This window comes from Panthera uncia (assembly GCF_023721935.1).
Source record: "Panthera uncia isolate 11264 chromosome B3 unlocalized genomic scaffold, Puncia_PCG_1.0 HiC_scaffold_1, whole genome shotgun sequence".
Classification (NCBI taxonomy): Eukaryota; Metazoa; Chordata; class Mammalia; order Carnivora; family Felidae; genus Panthera; species Panthera uncia.
The window spans coordinates 34,579,317-34,600,159 of NW_026057582.1; the positions used below are offsets into that span (position 1 = coordinate 34,579,317).

Here is a 20,843-nt window from a genome sequence, read left to right on the forward strand (position 1 = left end):
ATGTATGTGTATAGGAGCACAAGCTTATGCACAAAGATGCTTCTTTGTATTCTTCTTGGTGGTAGGATTTCCTGATATATCTTCTTGAACATAAGCATGAGGCTGAATGCATATGTACATGATAAGTCCCAAGTGGGTCAAGAGATAATTTTAAATAATAATTTTAACATTATCTTACATTATAAATACTATTTTTATTATCAAAACAGCTTCCAGGCCAGAAAACAGAACACCAAAAAATGCAAAATAATCATCAGTGGTAATTAATGAAGCCTAACAAAAAGTACAATCGAAAAGCTATAAATGTGATAGCTTCATCTCATGGTCTTGTTAGGATAAGATAGGAGTCATGTATAGTATCCAAACTACTCTCAATAAAATACAATTTTGTTGTTTTCCTCAGAAGAGACAGGTAATTTCAGAAATAAGGGTTTAATATATTTGTTGAATGAATAAATAAGCGAATGGGGGTAACAAAGTATGACAACTCAACTGTTCTAAGTGAACAAAGGGAGAATGATCTCCCTATGACCTAAGGTGAACTCTGTCTGGAACATCTGTTTTAGGGTATGGCTTGAAAATTAAACTATATCATAAAGTTCACAATATATTGTAAAGTACACATATCTCTGCTACTACATCACATTATGAGAGGAATAAATCAGATTCTTACCCAATAACTGGATGTTTGAAGCCAAGCTTCTTAGTAGTCTCTTCTATTTCCTTTTCCAGCCAAGGTTGTGGGCGGATCAAGTATTTGACAAACTGGGACACCCACCACACTGCAGGATCACCATGGACTCGTACAAGCCGATCTGCAAGGTCTTCTGGTACAGCCAGGGGCAAATATGGTGGACGAGGATGAAGACTGTCTACAATGGGGAGCTCAACCACCTGCACATTTTTGTCCTTTACTTCACCTGTGAGAATATCAAAACATATCATCACCACACTGTATTTCTCATACAATTACCATTGGAGAACTCACTCTGGATGCTTTCATCCTCATCGCAACTCTAAAGCAGTATTACAGACGCAGTTAAGTAACTTGCTCAAGGTACTAGCACAAAAGTGACAGAGCTAAATTTCCCATTTAGGTTGGTCTGCTTCTCAAGTCCATGATCTTTTTTTTTTTTTCCCTGTCATAACATGCTGCCATCTCAACACCTCATACTGCAGATAAGGATGCACCCAGCACTCAAAGAATCTAATCAGAGAATAACCATATTGCTAGTGAACACAGCCAGCTAGGCAAAGTTCTGTTTTCTGTCATCATTTTTGTTTTTGAACCAGACAATAAAGTATTCTCAAAACTTCCAGATTGTCATTATAGCAAATGGCTCTTTCATTAATTTCATGACAGAGCACCATGACTCTAGAGATACCTAAAGATTACAATTATAAGCCAAGCAGTTGTATCTTTTAAAGAAAAAAAAATGGTAATTCTAAAGTCTTTTTTTTTCTTGGCCAAATTATCTATTATGTTTTCAATGATGATAACAATAAAATTTATGTTGATTGTTTATCTGGACATTAAATTAAAATTAGAATAGAGATTAGATGCTAATTTTTGTAGATGATGATTAATTTCAGAATCCAACTTCTATATATCATTAATGATACTGCTGTTCTATCAATTTTATAATGCAATGACAAGAACAACCCAAAATGGGATAAGCCAGCAACTTTATTTTAATTACTTTATTATTTTTTTAATGTTTTATTTATTCTTAAGAGAGAGAGAGAGAGAGAGAGAGCATGAGTGAGGGAGGGGCAGAGAGTGGGACACAGAATCTGAAGCAGGCTCCAGGCTCTGAGCTGTCAGTACAAAGCCAGACCCGGGGCTCGAACTCACAAGCAGTGAGATCATGACCTGAGCCGAAGTTGGACACCCAACCGACTGATCCACCCAGGCGCCTGCCCCTAAGCCAGCAACCTTAGATATCGAAGACCACATAGTAGTAACTAGAAGACATGAAGATACCAGGCAGAGAAATTTTATAAACATAAAATGTACTGAATTAAAATTTCAATAACAGAAAATATTAACCTGAATATACAAAATAATTCCAGTTAATCACTGGACCATTAAAGAAAGAATGCACTTGTAGAGAATAAACCTAGAAGACTTTTAAAACGTATTCACCAGAATGGAACACAGTCCTCAAATTCTGTTTTTCTGCATATATGCAAAGTGTTTTATAGTAAATCTCATCATCTGGGAATGTAATCACTCAAACTACATGATTATAAGAAAGTTGGTTGGCATAACTAAAAATTAAAAACATCTGGTTAATATTCTCTCTCTCTGACATGTAAAACTCATTTCAGGACTCTTAGAACAAAGCCCTTGAAACATGACATTTGTTGCATGAATAGATGTCACTAAAAAAATTCACCACCAGCACTGCAGTTCATCTGGGGTACTGGTTAAGACAGAGGTGGGCACCTTTATCAGACAAGATACTATAATTAAGAGTGTATGGGGAAAGAGTAAGCTGCATTTTAAATTAAGCTCTAATAATCTCCCAAAGGCAAGAGAAATTGGGTGCTTTCTGTGATATGGACATGATAAGAGACATAGCACATGAATGAGAGGAAAAAAAGGAAGAGAAAACAGTTCTTTTTTATAAAAAGGAGAGAAAGAAACAATCTAACTTCTTTTATATGACCATAAATAAAAGCAAAATTAATAGGGCTACCTTCTTTTTGAGCTTTCTTTCTAACACGGTTCTTCTTCTTCTTTTTTTTTTTTTTTAATGTTTATTTATTTTTGAAGGAAAGAGAGAGTATGAGCAGGGGAGGGGCAGAGAGAGAGGGAGACACAGAATCCAAAACGGGATTCAGGCTCTGAGCTGTCAGTGCTGAGCCAGACGCGGGGCTCACAAACCATGAGATCACAAACCATGAGATCATGACCTGAGCTGAAGTCGGTCGCTTAACCGACTGAGCCACTCAGGCGCCCCTCTAACAGGGTTATTCTAAATGCTTTGTTCAAGTAGCTCTGTCTTTCACTGATTGCCCCAAGGCCTCAACTTTCTTACAGCTAGTCCTATTGACAGCTTTAAGAAATAAATCGAAACTATGCCTATATCTTCAAGACAGAGAATGTAGTTTATTTTTGTTGGTTCTTTGTTCATTCTTCATTCATTCATTCATTCACTTCACTTGTTCAAATATTTATTGAACACTGCTATATGCCAAACACTGTATGAGGTAGAGTATACAGTGATAGCATGGTTCGTGTCCTCCAAGATTTCTAGTTCGAAAAACCTCACCCAGAACTGACTGCTTTCGTGGCAGAAAAATAAAATAAAATACCATCACCAAAAAAATGTGTTATCAAAAAGATATCAATACTCAACTGCCTAGTTAAATATTAAGAAAAGGGTATTTATTAATAAAAAAAAAAGGTTAGCTTCCTCAGTAATGATATATTTTAAAACAAATGAAAATAACATAGTATATGCTATGGTTAGAAGGTCCCTTTTTTTACTTGTTTACCACCTAACATTTTTTATTCTACTGGCATTTATATTCAAAAGAATTTAAATCTGGAACAGATCCTAGATTAGAAATGATCAATGCTTAGTGGTTTCTAAACTTTAGTCATTTATGTATTCACTTTATAATTTTTACCATATCCATGTATTATCTGTATTAATGTTTTAAAAATTCGTTTTAAAACTTACATGAATTTATTTTATAGATGGCAGCTAGAAGTATAACTTCACTAAAAATGAAACCATATCATTAAATTCTATATAGATACTATTGCCTATGAAGGGCCTTGAGCTCAGGCCAGATTTCTATTAAAAGAAGAGATTATCGGGATGCCTGGGTGGCTCAGTCGGTTAAGCGGCCGACTTCAGTTCAGGTCATGATCTCGTGGTCCGTGAGTTCGAGCCCCGCGTCGGGCTCTGTGCTGACAGCTCAGAGCCTGGAGCCTGTTTCAGATTCTGTGTCTCCCTCTCTCTGACCCTCCCCCGTTCATGCTCTGTCTCTCTCTGTCTCAAAAATAAATAAACGTTAAAAAAAAATAAAAATAAAAGAAGAGATTATCAGTGAGGTTAAAGGGGTGTATAATTGTTTTTCCCCTTACATCTCCTATGAGTTTCAAACCAAATGAGAGACAGAGAGAAGAATAAAATGGCAATCAAAATATCAGCTTGATTACCAATAAGGATGAACTAAAGAATGTAGTTTATTCTTTGAATTTACGGCCTTATGGGTTTTCTAATAGTTTCCACCCAATCCCAATCCTAAAATTAGTCTGTCAAGCAAGGCGTAGTACACTGGGGAGGAGGAAGAGCATGCCTTCTGAGAATGGGCTATGGGCTGTGCCATGAGAGAAGCCAGACAGGGCTAGGTCTCACACATTTGTTCCTCCCCCTAAACTCCCCAGTTGTACACACTACTTTCCTTTCAAGTGGAAGCGAAATGAGGTAGACAGAAGCAAAAAAAGCACTGCAGCACTTTCCCCTTTGAAGGAATGGAATTAATTACCCTTCTATAGAACGTCTTGAGGAATTGGAGGATTCCCTGTGCCTGTTCCCACCCATCTCCACCCCCAAACAATTATCCAGTGTTAAAGAACTATTGCAAAGATTTCCTGACACCAAATTGAGAATTTGTCTGACATAATCAGAAGGGCTGAAAAAGAAATAACTTTTTCAACTATTCAACTCAATGGTTGTTTTAATCTTTTATCAGGAAACTGTCTGAAATTATCTCACATATGCCACCTAAATTAATCTCTAGTAATCTGTGGTAGATTCAGAGTTTGAGAAACACAGATTTACTTAAACTCCCTCATTTTACAGAGGAAACAAACTAGAGAGGTTAAGCGAATTTCTCAAAGTAATAATACAGCTAATAAAAGGGCCAGGATGAGGCTCTATTGTTTACCACATTACTTATATTGCATTCTGCTTTCTGAAAACTATATGTATATATTTCAAAGCATTTAAGTATGTTCCCTTTTGATCAATCAAGAGTGCCTTGTCGGGGCACCTGGGTGGCTCGGTCGGTTAAGCGTCCAACTTCGGCTCAGGTCATGATCTCGCGGTCTGTGAGTTCGAGCCCCGCGTCGGGCTCTGTGCTGACAGCTCAGAGCCTGGAGCCTGTTTCAGATTCTGTGTCTCCCTCTCTCTGACCCTCCCCCATTCATGCTCACGCTCTCTCGGTTTCAAAAATAAATAAACGTTAAAAGAAATTTAAAAAAAAAAAAAAAGAGTGCCTTGTCATTCTATTAAGATGTTAGTGTTAAAAAAAAAAAAAAAGCACTGCATTAACTTTCCAGCAAGAGAATGTTTTATATGTGCAAGTCATACAAAAGTCAGCACTATGCATTTGTAAAGAATCAGAGCCAACTAGCCTAGGAATTACACAATTGACAGCTCAGCTCAACTTGAACTGATATGACCACTATTAATTATTTCAGGGACTCATTTTCAAGACTACCTCCTCTTGTTGCTAATTCTGGTCCATATGGTCATTCTCTGCCAAAGGCAGGGAAGACTCAATAGGCTTGCTGGTACACTTATAGCCCTCTGCCAGTAGCATAGATAACTCTTTGACAGGGAGGATGTCCACAGCTGCAGGCAAGTCCCTCTAGCAATTCATGGCAACTCCATTTAAAAGCATTAGTCTATTATCATTCCTTGTGCCCTAAGACAGAGACCCTACCCTGGAATTAGTCAGTTAGAATTATTAATCATCAGTAGACTTCAATAGGAAGGTCTTAACATCTACCATGAATGAATAGGTTCTGCTATCATGAAAAACATTTCAGGGGTGGAAAAGATTTTGGGTCCTAGTCCATGAGATTTCTTCTGTATTTACCGTCTTCTTTCTTTAGTTGCTACTCAGTGACTTGTGAGAGAAACACAACTAAACTGGGGGGTGGGAGGTGGGGGTGGAATCTCTTGAAGATAAACCTCAGACAGCCAAAATGGTCAAGGTAAAGAAGTTTGGAATAGGGTGCCAGTTGAGAAAAATCTCCAATAAGACATCACTACCTGGAACTCAAAATTTCACTTGGGGTGAGCTAGGGATTTTATTAGTAACTTTTTGGCAATTCTCAACCAAAAAAAGCTGTCTGCTTTATGGTCTCAAGACTCTTAAGAAGGTTGCCCTCAATATCCACATAGGTCCAGGCTTCTCTCAACTAGGTGTAGCGGGGTAGAATGAGGTTTTAATTCCCTTCCTAAGGGTGGCCTTGAATGGTTATAGTTAGTAAATGCCATCACACCCAACAGCCTTTCCACAGACTGTGTCAGCTGCTGAGATTCATGGCCCTAGTTGAGGCTAGAACAAGGAGAGACATCAAACAAATATGGTCAAGCAAAAGCCTATCCCCATGTATATAGTGCATAGTGATTACAGGTATGGGCTTTGTTAGGACAAAAACTACTGTTCAAATACTCTATCACTTCACAGTTGTGTACCTTTGGATAAGTTGTATTTAACTTCACCCCAGTTTCTTCATCTGGAAAATGGCATTGATAATAGCAACTTATTCATCTGGAAAACGGGATTAATTACAGTATCTTACTCACTGAGTTATTTTAAGGATGATTTATTACATGGAAAAAGCTGAGCACAATGCCTGATACATACTAATTCTCAAAAAATGTTAGTTCTTTGCCCTAAGATCAATTCTGTTGAACAATTCTCAAGAAGCTAGCTAGAATTTGACCAAGGAAAAGATTATTTGCTAAAATATCATAGTCTCTGAAAAACATATCAAAGTGCCCATTTCAGTGAGCCAAAGATATACTCCCAAATATACTAGATATAAACAGATATTACACCCAAAGGAAATCTTATTCATATGGTTTACCATAGGCAACAGAACAATAAGCAGCTTTTATCTTTTCAAAATATTCAACAAATGTTCAAATAGAAGGGTAGCAACTCTGGCTACCTAAAAGTTCTGACATCCTATAACTACTAACTTGACTAAAAGCAAAGAACAAGACTGTTCCACGCTGAAAGCGCGGAATGACAGTAAGTTGTCTAAACTAGTAATACTTCCCGTTCATGTCACAGCAAAGAGTTTGTATGCTTAAATTACATCCACGAAGATTATTTGGACTTCTGGGATTTACATTTTATTTACCACTATGTGGCCAAATATGGCTGATTAAATTCATACTAAATTCTCCGAGACTTGTTACAGGAGGCACAAGGAAAAGGACATCAAGACTGAAAGCTAACTAGCTGTGGTGAGACCCCTTCAGGGACCAGGGGATTTTCTTGATTTTACTTGGACACAATAAGATGGACATTAAAAAAAAAATCACATAAATGTGTGAGGTCTGTTCTTCAGGATTTTTAACAATGATGACATTAATATTTATACCTTCATTTAATGAATGACTGTGCTCTGCTCTCATCTAAAACACGAAGGAAAGATATACTATTAAAAAGCAAACAGCTGGGCTACTTTCTTTCCTTTTGTTTTTCAACCATTGCGGCTGACAGAGATTTTTTTCTTGAACTTGAATGAGCAACTGTCGCTTGCCATATGAATTCCATCACTGCTCTACTTAAGCAACAACTCAAAAGACTGTTATTACTGCCAGTTTGAAGCCTTCAACCAATTGAGTGAAAGTTCTAAATTCAATCATATGAAACAAAGTGCAGTGTTAGCAACATTCTTAAGAATTAGCATATCACACTATGGGAATGATTGTGCAGCATTCTTATGAGGTATTTGCTGCTTTTACTAGCACAGAAATGCCTTGCAAAGGCAACCAGACTCATGGTTCACTGACCTCAATGTTACTCTGACAGACTTAACTCTGGATAGGGGACTGAAAGAACGGCTAATGGAAAATACGTAATATCTTAGTGAGTTATGCAGTTCAGGATAATGCAGGCAGGACAGTATCAAAAGAGAGCAAAGAGATTTTTTGCTTCATTTCACTAAGCAGAAGGCTCCTTGCAGTCATTCTGCATGTTCTGAAACAAATTTAGTCATTTAAATTTTATATACATACATAAGTCACTTTGCTAAGATTCTAGACAGTCCACAGCTTGCTCATAAATGGGACAGTGCCAACAGTTTCTCTGATGATTCACATTGCACAGGTCCTATAACTCCATGTATGTTGAGCATTGGGTGTTATATGTAAGTGATGAATCACTGAATTCTACTCCTGAAACCAATATTATACTCTATGTTAACTAACTAGAGTTTAAATAAAAATTTGAACCAGAACAAACAAACATTTGAAAAAAACTGTATGGGAAGCAAAAATGGAAATAAACGTGAAGAATTTCCATGAAAACAAGTAACTCTACATGGAGGTTTGGGGAGTTTTTCAGTTGTTTTTTAATCATTTGGTACTTTTCCCTAAATTAGAAACTCCTAACTCAAAGGATCCCAAAGAATTCTACTATAGCTTTTCTCATGGGGCGGGGGGGGGGGGGGGGGGAAAAAAAAAATAGAGGAATGGAAAGCAGTACAAAAAAAGGATAAAGCTTAATTTCATCAAATTATTCAAGAGCCAAACTCCAAACTCTCTTTCCCCCATTCTCATAAAAAAAAAAAAAATCACAATTCCACTTTCATATACCTCTTATTCCTTCACCACATGTTACTCTCCTTGAAAGCAACAGGCAGGAGGAAGGACCTCCAGGTAATAATAGACTTTTATCCCTTGAGAATTCCTGAAAATGATGACTGAGTATACTGACATACCACCAGGATCTCACAGCACAGAGATGTCTGTTGTCATACTGTGTTCCCTTTTACTTTGGGGCAATTTTATAGCAGCCTTTGTGATTAGCACTTGGTTGGAGTTAGGAATATAATGTTTCATTTTGGACTTACAGCTCCTTGTGATTTTTCTGCTACATTATCACTCAAAGGTTAAATCAGGAAGGCCTAATTTGAGTTTCCTGATGATAGAGTATAGGTCAACCCTAATGCCCTAAAACACAAGAATTATAAGTAGGACTTCTGGCTATCCTGGGAGAGAAGAAAATGAAAATACAGTCGTGTTGGAAGTCATAAGAAAACAGTTAAGATGGGATATTAGGAGAGAAGACAACTTAATCAAGTGCAGTAAGCAACGTGCTAAAGCACTATTCAAATTGTTGATAAAACAGACAAACATCTTGGCTTCTACTAAAACCGGGATTGGAGTAGCAAATCTCCCTCATTTTGTATGCCAAACCAATCCACAAAGTACTAGCAGCTCCAAAGTCACCCTGCCACCATTCCCATCTTTAATTTGCTGCCACCTCAGACTGCACAGTCTGTCTTCTTTCCCAGCTGCCTCACTTCCACTGTGGAAAAAGTGGAAAAAGATGGGGGGTGGGATATAGATTTATGTGCCATGCCACAGTTTCTGCTGTCACTGTGGCTGCCAATCTGGTATAAGTTAGCTGACCCTCCCTTTCTCCTCTTCTAGGTTGTGTTAAGTCTCCAGAAAGAAGAGAGCTAATACTTTACAATCTATAGCCTCTGGTGACATAGCTGAGATAAATACTATAAAGACATTACTCAAAAAGTGTCTGTATTTTGTCCTTTCTGGTTTAACTGGGAGAAGAGCAGGGAATATCTATACAAAGAGAAAGAACTCTGAGGCAAAAGGCATGAAACCTGAGCTAACTAACGGAGCATGCAAAGGGGAAGGAGGAGGAAGACAAATGTAGCAAATAGGGCAAGGAGATGTCTGAGATCGTGAGAAGTAGTCCTTTTCTTGTTACTGCTTACAAAACATAATTTGAAAATATTATGAAATGAAATGAAAATAACATTTTTCATTTATTCTTTAAACAGGGACAGCACCACCACAACCTTCTTTAGGACCTAGACTAGGATGTGCAAAGGAATACTTCTGTCACTTCCCTGCCAAGAAGGTTATCTACTATTTCTCATCATCTGCAATATATTTTTTAACCTGTAGTTATCTATCAACAGGCCCCAAAGTTTTACCTGGTAAATCTTCAAATCAGAGGCTATTATTTTACCATAATCCTATGTTCATTTCAAATCATAAAAATTCTGGCAGGGATGAGGGTCAAGAATCTGTTCTTTTCATATGCTTTACTCCTTTTAAGTGACCCATGCAGGCTATTTCTAAAATAGCTCTTGCATCCATGTCTCTCCTGCTCAGCTCCCTATCAGCAACTTTAATTAAAGGCTAACATTTATTGTGCAACAACTACATGCCAGGTATTACACTAAATGTTTTCCATACATTATCCCAATTAATCCACAAAGTCTTTGTGAAGTCAGTACCCTCTAATCCCCATTTTACAGATGAATTTAAGTAACTTGTTCAAGGTCATCCAGCTAGCAGTCAGAAACAGGAGCTGAACCCAAACATTCTAATTGCAGAATTTGAAAATTTACACCACCCTATTCCGTTATCTTACAGTTTCACAGAAAGCAAAAGTGACTTCGCATGGAATTTATTTAAAAAGGAGGGAGGGGCAGGGACAAAGGAAGAGAGCAAACACCAATGGGTAAGGTCCAGATCTCTCTGTACAGTAGGCACTAGATCCAGAAATTTAATATTAAGTAAAAGACATAAACTTTAAACACTGATCATATGTACACATATTAAGCAATTAAATTGTCACTAAACAAAACAACTTCATTCATTGTCATTCATACTAGGAGCCCCGAAGAAACAAAAATAATAGCTAAAGAAAGATTATCTCAAATTTAAATTATTTGTATGAAACAATTAGGGTGCTTTTTAGTCAACTTACAGCTCATGGCTAAGACTTAATAATACCTTCACAATTTGATTATAAACAGAATGTGAATTAGCCAACCTATGACAGTCTTATTTCCTAATAAGAATATATAATAACCTTTCCATGAAAGAGAAATAGCCTACTTCAGAACAAAGAATCTAAAAAGCAGTTATCATAAGGAGATTTATTAAATGTGTAAACCATTCTCATTATCCATTAACATACTTATTTTCAACTATTAAACATTAAAGCAAAAATATTTTGCAGTCTAAAATATGTCTGCTTTTAAAAAATATTTCCTCCTTTCATTTCTTAAGTGGTAAATTTACAAATAAATAAAAATGCACAACTTTCAACTTGCTCCCGAAAACCTTATTAATTGAAGTATCTACTTCTGATGACACGGTCCAAAATTCAGGCTATAATAACAGATGCTATCCAAAATGAATCACAAAATAAATACAAATATTTTATATTTTCAGAAACAAATTTCAGCCTTGATTATTATAATAATTAACTTTATTCACGTCAGTGGAATTTCTAAAAGATTAAAAAAGATCAGAGAAAGGACTTTTAAAGGTGATACAAAGTAATTTTTTTAACATTTACTTATTTTTGAGAGAGAGAGAGAGAGAGAGAAAGAGAGAGAGCAGGAGAGGGGCAGAGAGACAGAGACACAGAATCCAAAGCAGGCTCCAGGCTCTGAGCTGTCTGCACAGAGCCCGACGCAGGGCTTGAACCCACGAACTGTGAGATCATGACTTGAGCCGAAGTCGGATGCTCAACCAACTGAGCCACCCAGATACCCTCAAAGTAATTTTTAAGTCAATTCAATAGGTCATTTAGTTGAACATAAATGAATGGGGACAATCACAATTGCATTTATATATTAATAAATTCATTCAGTTAAACCACTACATCTCAAGAACAAAGAGAAATAATATTTAGGAGGATGGAAATCTTTCAAATGACAACAGGATGATTCTCATCTACCTGAAAAAAAATGAGAGCTGAGAGTTATATGCTTAAAGTGTATAAAATCATGGAATAATGTCAGATTTAAACAAGGTGTTCAAAATGTGTTCACCACATCTTAGAATTAGGGATATTTCAATGGTGTTTGAAAGAAGTAGTTTAAGAATAAATAAAATAGGGGCGCCTGGATGGCTCAGTGCGTTGGGCGTCTGACTCGGCTCAGGTCATGATCCCAGATCTCACAGTTCACGGGTTCGAGCCCCGTGTCTGGCTCTGTGCTGACAGCTCAGAGCCTGGAGCCTGCTTTGGATTCTGTGTCTCCTGCTCTCTCTGCCCTTCCTCTGCTCGTGCTCTCTCTCTCTGCCACTCAAAAATAAATAAACATTTTAAAAAAGAATAAATAAAATAAAGCCTAATTTTACACAATAGGTAGAATTCTTACAGAACTCATTATCCCAAGAGAAGATAACTTAAACCAGAAATGATATGTTTGGGGTAAAATATGAATGTTCATATCATGGCAGCACAAAGGACAACTATTATCTCCTATAAAATGTCACTGAGAACTGTTAAATCAGAGTACTTAACTGGATTAATCAGTGTTATGACCCCAATGCCCTTTTTTAGGCTTCAATGCACAGGAAATAACATATATAAGATAATAAAACTATGCTACATTTTGGCTCTAAAGGATGCTTTTTCTTTGTGTACCAACAAACTATTATTTCTTTTCCTTGCAATATGGAGATAAAAGGTAGATATATATAGAAACAGAAAAGGGTAAGAGTAGGAAGAATAGAATATTACTTATGCCTGCTGATAATGCTTGATTGGTTAGAGTAGAATTCATAAAATAAGGATATTGGTGTTCTGAAGCTATTACTACATAGTTGTTTTAATAGAACAAATCTTGTATGCACTATTTCCTCTCACCAATGTCAAACAACAAAAAAATATTCATTGAAAACTGTTTAAGCCAAGGATCACTGGTTGCAAAGAACAGAAACCTAGTCAAATTAGCTCAAGTAAAAAGGAAATTACTGAAAGAATACAAGGGAATTTGCCAAGAAACAAAAAGCAGGAAGTACAACTGTACCTCAAGAGACAGGAAACCTGTAATTCGCACCATGTTTCTGTGGCCATGTGGTCTGTGTGGCTCAGCTACATCCTCCTTTCTGCTAATTAACTCCTCTCTTGCTCAAGGCTCATCTTGTAGATATCAGCTTCAGTCTACAGATTTTACAATTTAGTTTCACCCTCAGATAAGCTAGTCTGTGTGTTGTAATAATATTAACATTTACTGAGGCCTGTGTTAGGTAGTATATATGAACATTATGAACATTATTTCTTTTAATTACCAAACTGACCCTATAGGGGAAGTACTTATAGATGACTAGTGAAGGAGTAAGAATCCACATCCATCAGACTCCAGAGTTAGAGTGCTCACCTACAAGATTGGATTACCTCTCAAAAGAGAATCTTATTGGCACAGCCCAGCCTAAAGGATTAGTTTCCCAGAGTCAGGTAATCACACTGGCCTGTAAAGCTGTGATTATATGTGTGTATGTGTGTGCACATGCACACATGTGCAGGAAGGGAGGAGTGGCCACATGATACATATAAGACAGCAGGGCTATATTCCCCAAATAGGTGATATTAGATAGGACATAGGGAATTAATAACTGGTATATAGTAAACTTTGGCTTTTAGGAATTTAAAATTTTAGGAACTTAACTCTTAGAACATAGGGCAATTTTTAGAATCATCCATTTATGTATCTCTATCACTGCATTTACCAAGCTGTTTATAATTGTTTTTGTATGTATCTGTCTCCCCTACAAATATGGAATATGGACATAAACCTTAACCTATTTATCCTGTTGCTTCAGCAATGACCACGATCCCAGGTACATAAAAAACATAAAGTATTTAATTGAACAAAATGAATTGAACTAAATATATAAAGTACTATAATTAATATAGATTCCACAGTCTACTGTAGGAAACAATAACTTAACTAGTTAGTAGATGACCCCACCATTCAGCTTCATGATCTTAATATTATTGATAAATTTTGAGATTGGAGTATATCATCAGTTTTACCGTTTTACAATGTAAAACAGTCATTATTACTGAGGTCCTGCCTTTTTAAGTCTCTTAAATAACAAATAGTTGGAAAATGGTATATAAATACTTGCTAAGCTGTATTTATTTAATACTTCTATTCTTCTTGTTGCTTGCAAAGTACTTGAGAAATGTATAGGCATTCTGCTTTGGATCCATTATTTATTTACTTATTTTGAGAGAGAGAGAAAGAGAGAGACAGAGTGAGCACATGCTAGTGTGTGCAGGGGGACAGCAGAGAAAGAGGGAGAGAGAATGTCAAGCAGGCCCTGAGCTATCAGTCACAGAGCCTGAACTCATAAACCATGAGATCATGACCTGAGCCGAAATCAAGAGGTTGGATGACTAACTGGCTGGACCACCCAGGCGCCCCTCCATTATCCATTTTTTAAGTATACACTACTTAAATAGGACGTGGCAGGAAAGAAGATAATATTCTTGCTTTTGTTATACTGTTTTGACTACATGTATACTTTTCCAGGGAGCTGACCCTAATTTCCTGGACATAAAGGATTATTTTTGAGAGTGACAAACACAACAGAATTCACATTTTAGTTATTAAATAATATTAGAAACTTATAGTTAAATTTTTACATGATGAAAAGAGCCTGGTGGAACTGGAAATTATGCTTAGGCATCTTGTATGTATGTTTTATTGTTAGAACAAAGTCTGTCCGTTCATTCAGAACTGTGTGGGTTTCACATTGTATATTAACTTGAATTAGATAATGAAATTAATTTAGAAGAATCTCATTTAGAATATCTTTATATATCATAGCAGAAAACATACAAATGAATTAAATGTTACATTTAAAACTAACATTTTCATATCTCTTGTTAATGCTATTTGTGATCATTACTATCATATTGTAGTTATTTTTACTTTCTGAGAATTTTCACGTATTAGCTCAGTTTATCTACAGCAAGCTTTCTGTTCTCCTTGAGGCAGAACTTAACATACTGAGGTTTTACCAAACACTAACCAACCTGGGGGAGAAGAAATAGCCATCTCACATTCACTAAGAAACAGATCTAATCATAAGACTATAGAATATCCCTTTACCCATACTATACCACCACATCAATAGGGCTACTGAATAATAACAAAGGAGTACAGCTAAAAGAATTGCCTACTTAAGGAGTCTCTAAGAATATCTAAAAACAATAGGGGAGACAAAAACAGGAATACTAGAGGAAAAAGTAGCATCTGATACATAGCTACAGCTAAGAGTAAACACAGCCTAACTCCTAGCCAGATAAACACAAAGGCCTATCTACTTTAGTTCCTTTTTACCTGATATATCATGTCCAGTTTTCAATGAAAAAATTACAAGACATGCTAAGGGCAGAAAGTATAGACTGAAGGGACAAAGCAACTGTCAGTTCCAGACTCATACATGGCAGAGATTTGGGAATTATCAGGCCAGGAATTTAAAATGACTATGATTATTACCATTTGCAACTACGTGGATGGATCTGGAGGGTATTATGCTAAGTAAAATTAGTCAGAGAAAGACAAAAATCATATGACTTCATTCACATGAGGACTTTAAGAGACAAAACAGATGAACATAAGGGAAGGGAAACAAAAATAATATAAAAACAGGGAGGGGGACAAAACAGGAGAGACTCATAAATATGGAGAACAAACTGAGGGTTATAGGAGGGGTTGTGGGAGGGGGGAGGTGGGCTAAATGGGTAAGGGGCATTAAGGAATTTACTCCTGAAATCATTGTTTCACTATATGCTAACTAATTTGGATGTAAATTTTAAAAAATAAAAAATAAAATTAAAAAAATAAATAAAATGACTGATTAATATGCTAAGGATTCTAATGATAAAAGTGAACAATATGCAAGATGAGTAATGTAAGCAAAGAGATGGAAACTCTAAGAGAGAATCAAAAGGAAATGCTAGAAATCAAAAACATTGTAACAGAAACTAAGAATGCCTTTGATGGGCTCATCAGTAGACTGGGCGTGACCAAGGAAAGAATCAGTGACCTTGCAGATATGGCAATATAAACCTACAAAACTGACTGGAAAGAGGAAAAAAGAATGAAAAGGATGAAACAGAATATCCAAAACCTATGAGACAATTACAAAAGGTGCATATACATGTAATGGGAATACCAGAGGAAAGAAGAGGAAGAGAAGAAATATTTGAAGTAATAATGCCCGAGAATTCTCCAAAATGAATGACAGACACCAAACAACAGATATATAAACTTCAGACAGCACCAAGCAGGATAAATACTTTTAAAAAATCTATATTTAGGGATATTATAATCCAACTGCAGAAAATCAAAGGCAAAATCTTGAAAGTAGGTAGACGGGGTTGGGGATCTTATCACTAGAGGAACAAGGAAAAGAATCACATCGACCTTCTCTTCGGAAACCATTTAAGCAAGAAGAGAGTAGAGTGAAATACTTCAAAGTTTTGAAAAATTAAAATCATCTACTTAGAATTCTATATTCAGTGAAATTATCCTTCAAAAGAGAAGAAGAAATAAAGACTTTCTTTGACAAACAAAAATTGGGGGAATTTGTTGCCAGCTTCAGAGAGAATGAAATGATATAGGTCAAAAACGTGTGTGTGTGTGTGTGTGTGTGTGTGTGTGTGTGTGTGTGTATGAGTTTTAGAAAATGAATAAATGAAAGGAAAATAAAATCTTATCTTTTTATTATTCTTAATTAACCTTACAAACTATCAGTTTACTAAACAAAATAGCGACAAAATATTTGGTGGTCATAGCTTATGGAAAAAATAAAGGACAACCATGCTATAAGGGATGGGAGGAAGGATTTGGGATTACTCTTTTATAAGGTGCTTGCAGTTCCCATGAAGTGATACAGTGTTATTTGAAAGTAGACTTGTATTATTTGTAAATATGTATTATAAACTTTCAGGCAACCACTTAAAAAAAAAGTTGTGATTTATATGCTAAGACAGGAGAGAAAATGGGATCTTATACAGTCATCAATTAAAACCAGAGAAGGCAGAAGAATAGAGGAAGATAAAAAAGAAAGAACAAGGTCAATGAATAGAAAAGTCATAAATGAGGTTTACATTAAACCAACTATATCAATACTGACTTTAAATGTAAGTAATCTAAAATATACTAATTAGAAGACAGGGACTATCAGAGTGGATAAAAAAAAAAAAAGCAAGACTCAGCTACATGGTCTTTATAAGAAATATACTCTAAATATGAAAACATAGATTAAAAGTAAAGAGATGGAAAAAATTCATTATGCTAACAGTAATCAAAAGAAAGCTGGAGTAGCTCTATGAATTTCAGACAAACAGACTTCAGAGCAAGGAAAATTATTGGCAATAAAGAGAGGCATTATATAATGATAGCAGGTCAATTCACCAAGAAGCCATAACTATCCCTAATATGCATGCACCTAACAACAGAGTGTAAAAATATATGAGGTAAAAACTGGTAGAAATGCAAGGATAAATACACAAGCTATAGTTTGGAGACTTTAACACTACTCTATCAGTAAGTGACAGAACAAGCAGTCAGAAAATCAGTAAAGATATAGTTGAGCAGGACAGTATCATCAATCAACTGTATCTAAGTGACATGGGATGCTTCACCCAATAGCAGAATATACATTCTTCTCAAGTTTGCAGGGAATATTCACCAAAACAGACCGTCTTCAGGGCCATAAAACACACCTTAACAAATTTAAAAGAGCAGATATCATACCACATATGCCCTTAGATTATAATGGAATTAAATGAAAAAATATTAATACAAAGATTGCTGGAAAAATCCCAAAATATTTGCAGATTAAACAATACACTTATAAATAACACAAGAATTAAAGAATTCTTGAGAGATGAAATAACTGTTGAACTAAATGAAAATTAAAAAAAAACATTAAAATTTGTCAGATACAGCAAGGGTAGTACTTAGAGGAAACTCCATAGCACTGTATGCACATATTGAAAAAAGAAAAATCTAAAATTAACATTCCAACTTAGAAAACTAGCAAAAAAAAACGAAGAGCAAATTAAGTCTGAAGTAAGCAGAAAAAGATATCAATAAAATTGAAAGCAGGAAAAAAATAGAGAAAATCAACAAAACCAAAAGTTGGTTCTTTGAAAAGATTAATAAAATAGACAAGCCCCTACTTGGGCTAACCAAGAAAAAAAGAAGACACAAATTACTAATATCAGAAATGGAAGAGCGACCATCACTACTGATGCCATGGATATTGAAAGGATAAATGAATAGTATGCACAACTCTATGCCCACAAATTTGATGACTTAGGTGAAATGGACCAAATCCTTAAAAGACAAATTCTACCAAAACTCAAACAAGGAGAAATAGATCATTTAATTAGGTTTGTATCAATCAAAGAAACTGAATAATTAATAACTTTCCAAAACAAAAAGCACCACATCCAAATAGTGAATTCTGCCAAATATTTAAGGAAAAAATGGCATCAATTCTCTATGATCTGTTCCAGAAAACAGAAGCAGAAGAAGCACTTCCTCACTCATTCTATGAGGCCATTACACTAATTCCAAAACTATACAAGGATGTTATAAGAAAGGAAACAGACTAATATTTTTCACTAATATAAATGCAAAATACTCAAGAAAACATTAGCAAATCAAATCTAACAATGTTTAAAAAGAATCACACACCATGATCGGTTGGGATTTATTTCAGGTTAATCAAGGCTGATTCAACATTTGAAAATTAATTAATGTAATCCCTCACATCAACAGGCTGAAGAAGAAAAATCATATGATAGTATCAAAAGATATAGAAAAATCCACATCCTACATCCAAAATCCATTCATGATAGAAACTCTCAGCAAGGGGAATTTCTTCAATTTAATAAAGAACATCTAAAACCAACCTACTGCTAATGGCAGATATAACTGTAAGAAACTTGATGTCTTTTTCCTAAGCTGAAGAATAAGGCAAGGATGTTCCTCTCATCGTTTCTACACAACATTGTACTGGAAGTCCTGGCTAATTCACTAGGACAAGCAAAGGAAATAAAATGTATACAGATTGGGAAAAAAAAAGACATAAAACTATCTTTATCTTTATTCTGAGATGACAGGATCATCTATGTAGAAAATCCCAAAGAACTGACATAAAAACTGCTGGAGCCAGTAAGCAATTATATCAAATTAGCAGGAAACAAGGCTAATATATAAAATTCAAAGCCTTTCCTATACACCACCAATGAGCAACTGGAATTTAAAATTAAAAACATACCACCATTTACATTAGAACCAAAAAATAAAGAGTGAGAGAGAGAGAGAGAAAGACATTTAAGTCAAAATATGTATGAGATCTATAGGAGGAAAACTATAAAACTCTGGAGAAATAAAGAAGATGTAAATAAATGGATAGTACAAATTCATAGGTAGGAAGACTCAGTATGGTTAAGATGTCCATTTTTCACAACTTGATCTATAGATTCAACACAATCTCAGTGAAAATCCCAACAAATTACTATGTAGATACCAACAAAATAATTCTAAAGTTTATATGGACGGGCAATCAAAAAGACAAAGTCAAGAGAACTGATACTATCTGACTTTTAGACTTAACTAAAAAGCAACAGTAATCAAGACAGTGTGGTATTGGTGAAAAAATAGACAAATAGATCCATGGAACATAACAGAGAGCCCAGAAATAAACACAGACAAATATATTCAACTGATTTTTGGCAAAGAAGCAAAGGCAATCCAATCAAGAAAGAATAGTCTTTCAACAAATGGTGCCAGAACAAACTGTATGTCGACATAAAAAAAAAAAAAAAAAAGAGAGAGAGAGAAGAAAAGAAAAATCTAGACACTGACCTTGTATCTTTCACAAAAAATTAACTCAACATGGATCATAGACCTAAATGTAAAACTCAAAACTCTAACTTAAAAAAAAATTTTTTTAAGTTTATTTATTTATGAGAGATAGAGGCAGCATGAGGGGAGGGGCAGAGAGAGAGGGACACACAGAATCCGAAGGAGGCTCCAGACTTTGAGCTGTTAGTACAGAGCCCAATGCGGGGCTGGAACCCACAAACTATGAGATCATGACTTGAGCCGAAGTCAAAAGTTTAACCAACTGAGCCACCCAGGTGCCCCTCAAAACTCCAACACTTTTAGAAAAGAAATACAGGAGAAAATCTAGGCGACCTTGGGTTGGCACTGTGTTTTTACATACAGCACCAAAAGCATAATCCATAAAAGAAAAAATTGAAAAGTTGGACTTCATTAAAATTGAAAAATTCTGCTCCATGAAAGACATTGTTCAAAGAATTAAATGAAAAGCCACAGACAGGGAGGAAATTTCTGTTAATAAACTTACATCCAAAATATGAAAAGAGCTCTTAAAATTCAAGAAGACCAACAACTTTATCATAAAATGGGCAAAAGATCTAAATAAACACTTGTCCAAAGAAGACATATAGATGGCAAGTAAGCATATGAAATGATGCTCAACATTAAAGATCATTAGTGCACTGTAAATTCAAAAAGGATACCACTACATGTCTATTAGGATGGCTAAAATCTAAAACAGTGACAACACCAAATGCAGGAGAAGATGTGAAGCAACACAAACTTTCATTCACAGCTGGTGAAAATGCAAAATGCTAAAGCTACTGCTACAGACCAAATCTTGTATCCTCTCTAAATTCTTGTGTTGAAGTTCTGATCCTCAATGTGATAGTATGAGGAGGTGGGGGCCTTTGGGAGGTAATTAGGCTTAGATGAGGCCATGAGGAGATGACCCCCAAAGATGGGACTGCAGCCCTTGTAAGAAAAGAAAGAGGAATCAGAGTTTCTTCACTCTATCAGGTGAGGGTTCATCAAGAAGGCAGCCCCCTGCAAGCCAGGAAGAGGGCTCTCACCAAGAACAAATTTGCTGGTACTCTGATTTTGGACTTCCCGGCCTCTAAAACTGTGAAAACAAATGTTTGTTGTTTAAGCCATCCAGTCTGTTTTGTTTGTTTGTTTGTTTGTTTGTTTGTTTGTTATAGCA

General features: G+C 35.7%; 1 protein-coding gene across 14 annotated transcripts in view; it reads right to left on the minus strand.

Moving 5' to 3' along the window:
- The window catches only part of FUT8 (fucosyltransferase 8), a 310,019-nt gene that overhangs the window by 18,932 nt on the left and 270,244 nt on the right, over positions 1–20,843 (minus strand). For all 14 annotated transcript variants that reach the window (XM_049612642.1, XM_049612647.1, XM_049612640.1 and 11 more), the window contains one exon: positions 674–920. In XM_049612642.1, coding sequence (XP_049468599.1) covers positions 674–920 — 247 coding nt within the window. The remainder of the gene's footprint in view (positions 1–673; positions 921–20,843) is intronic.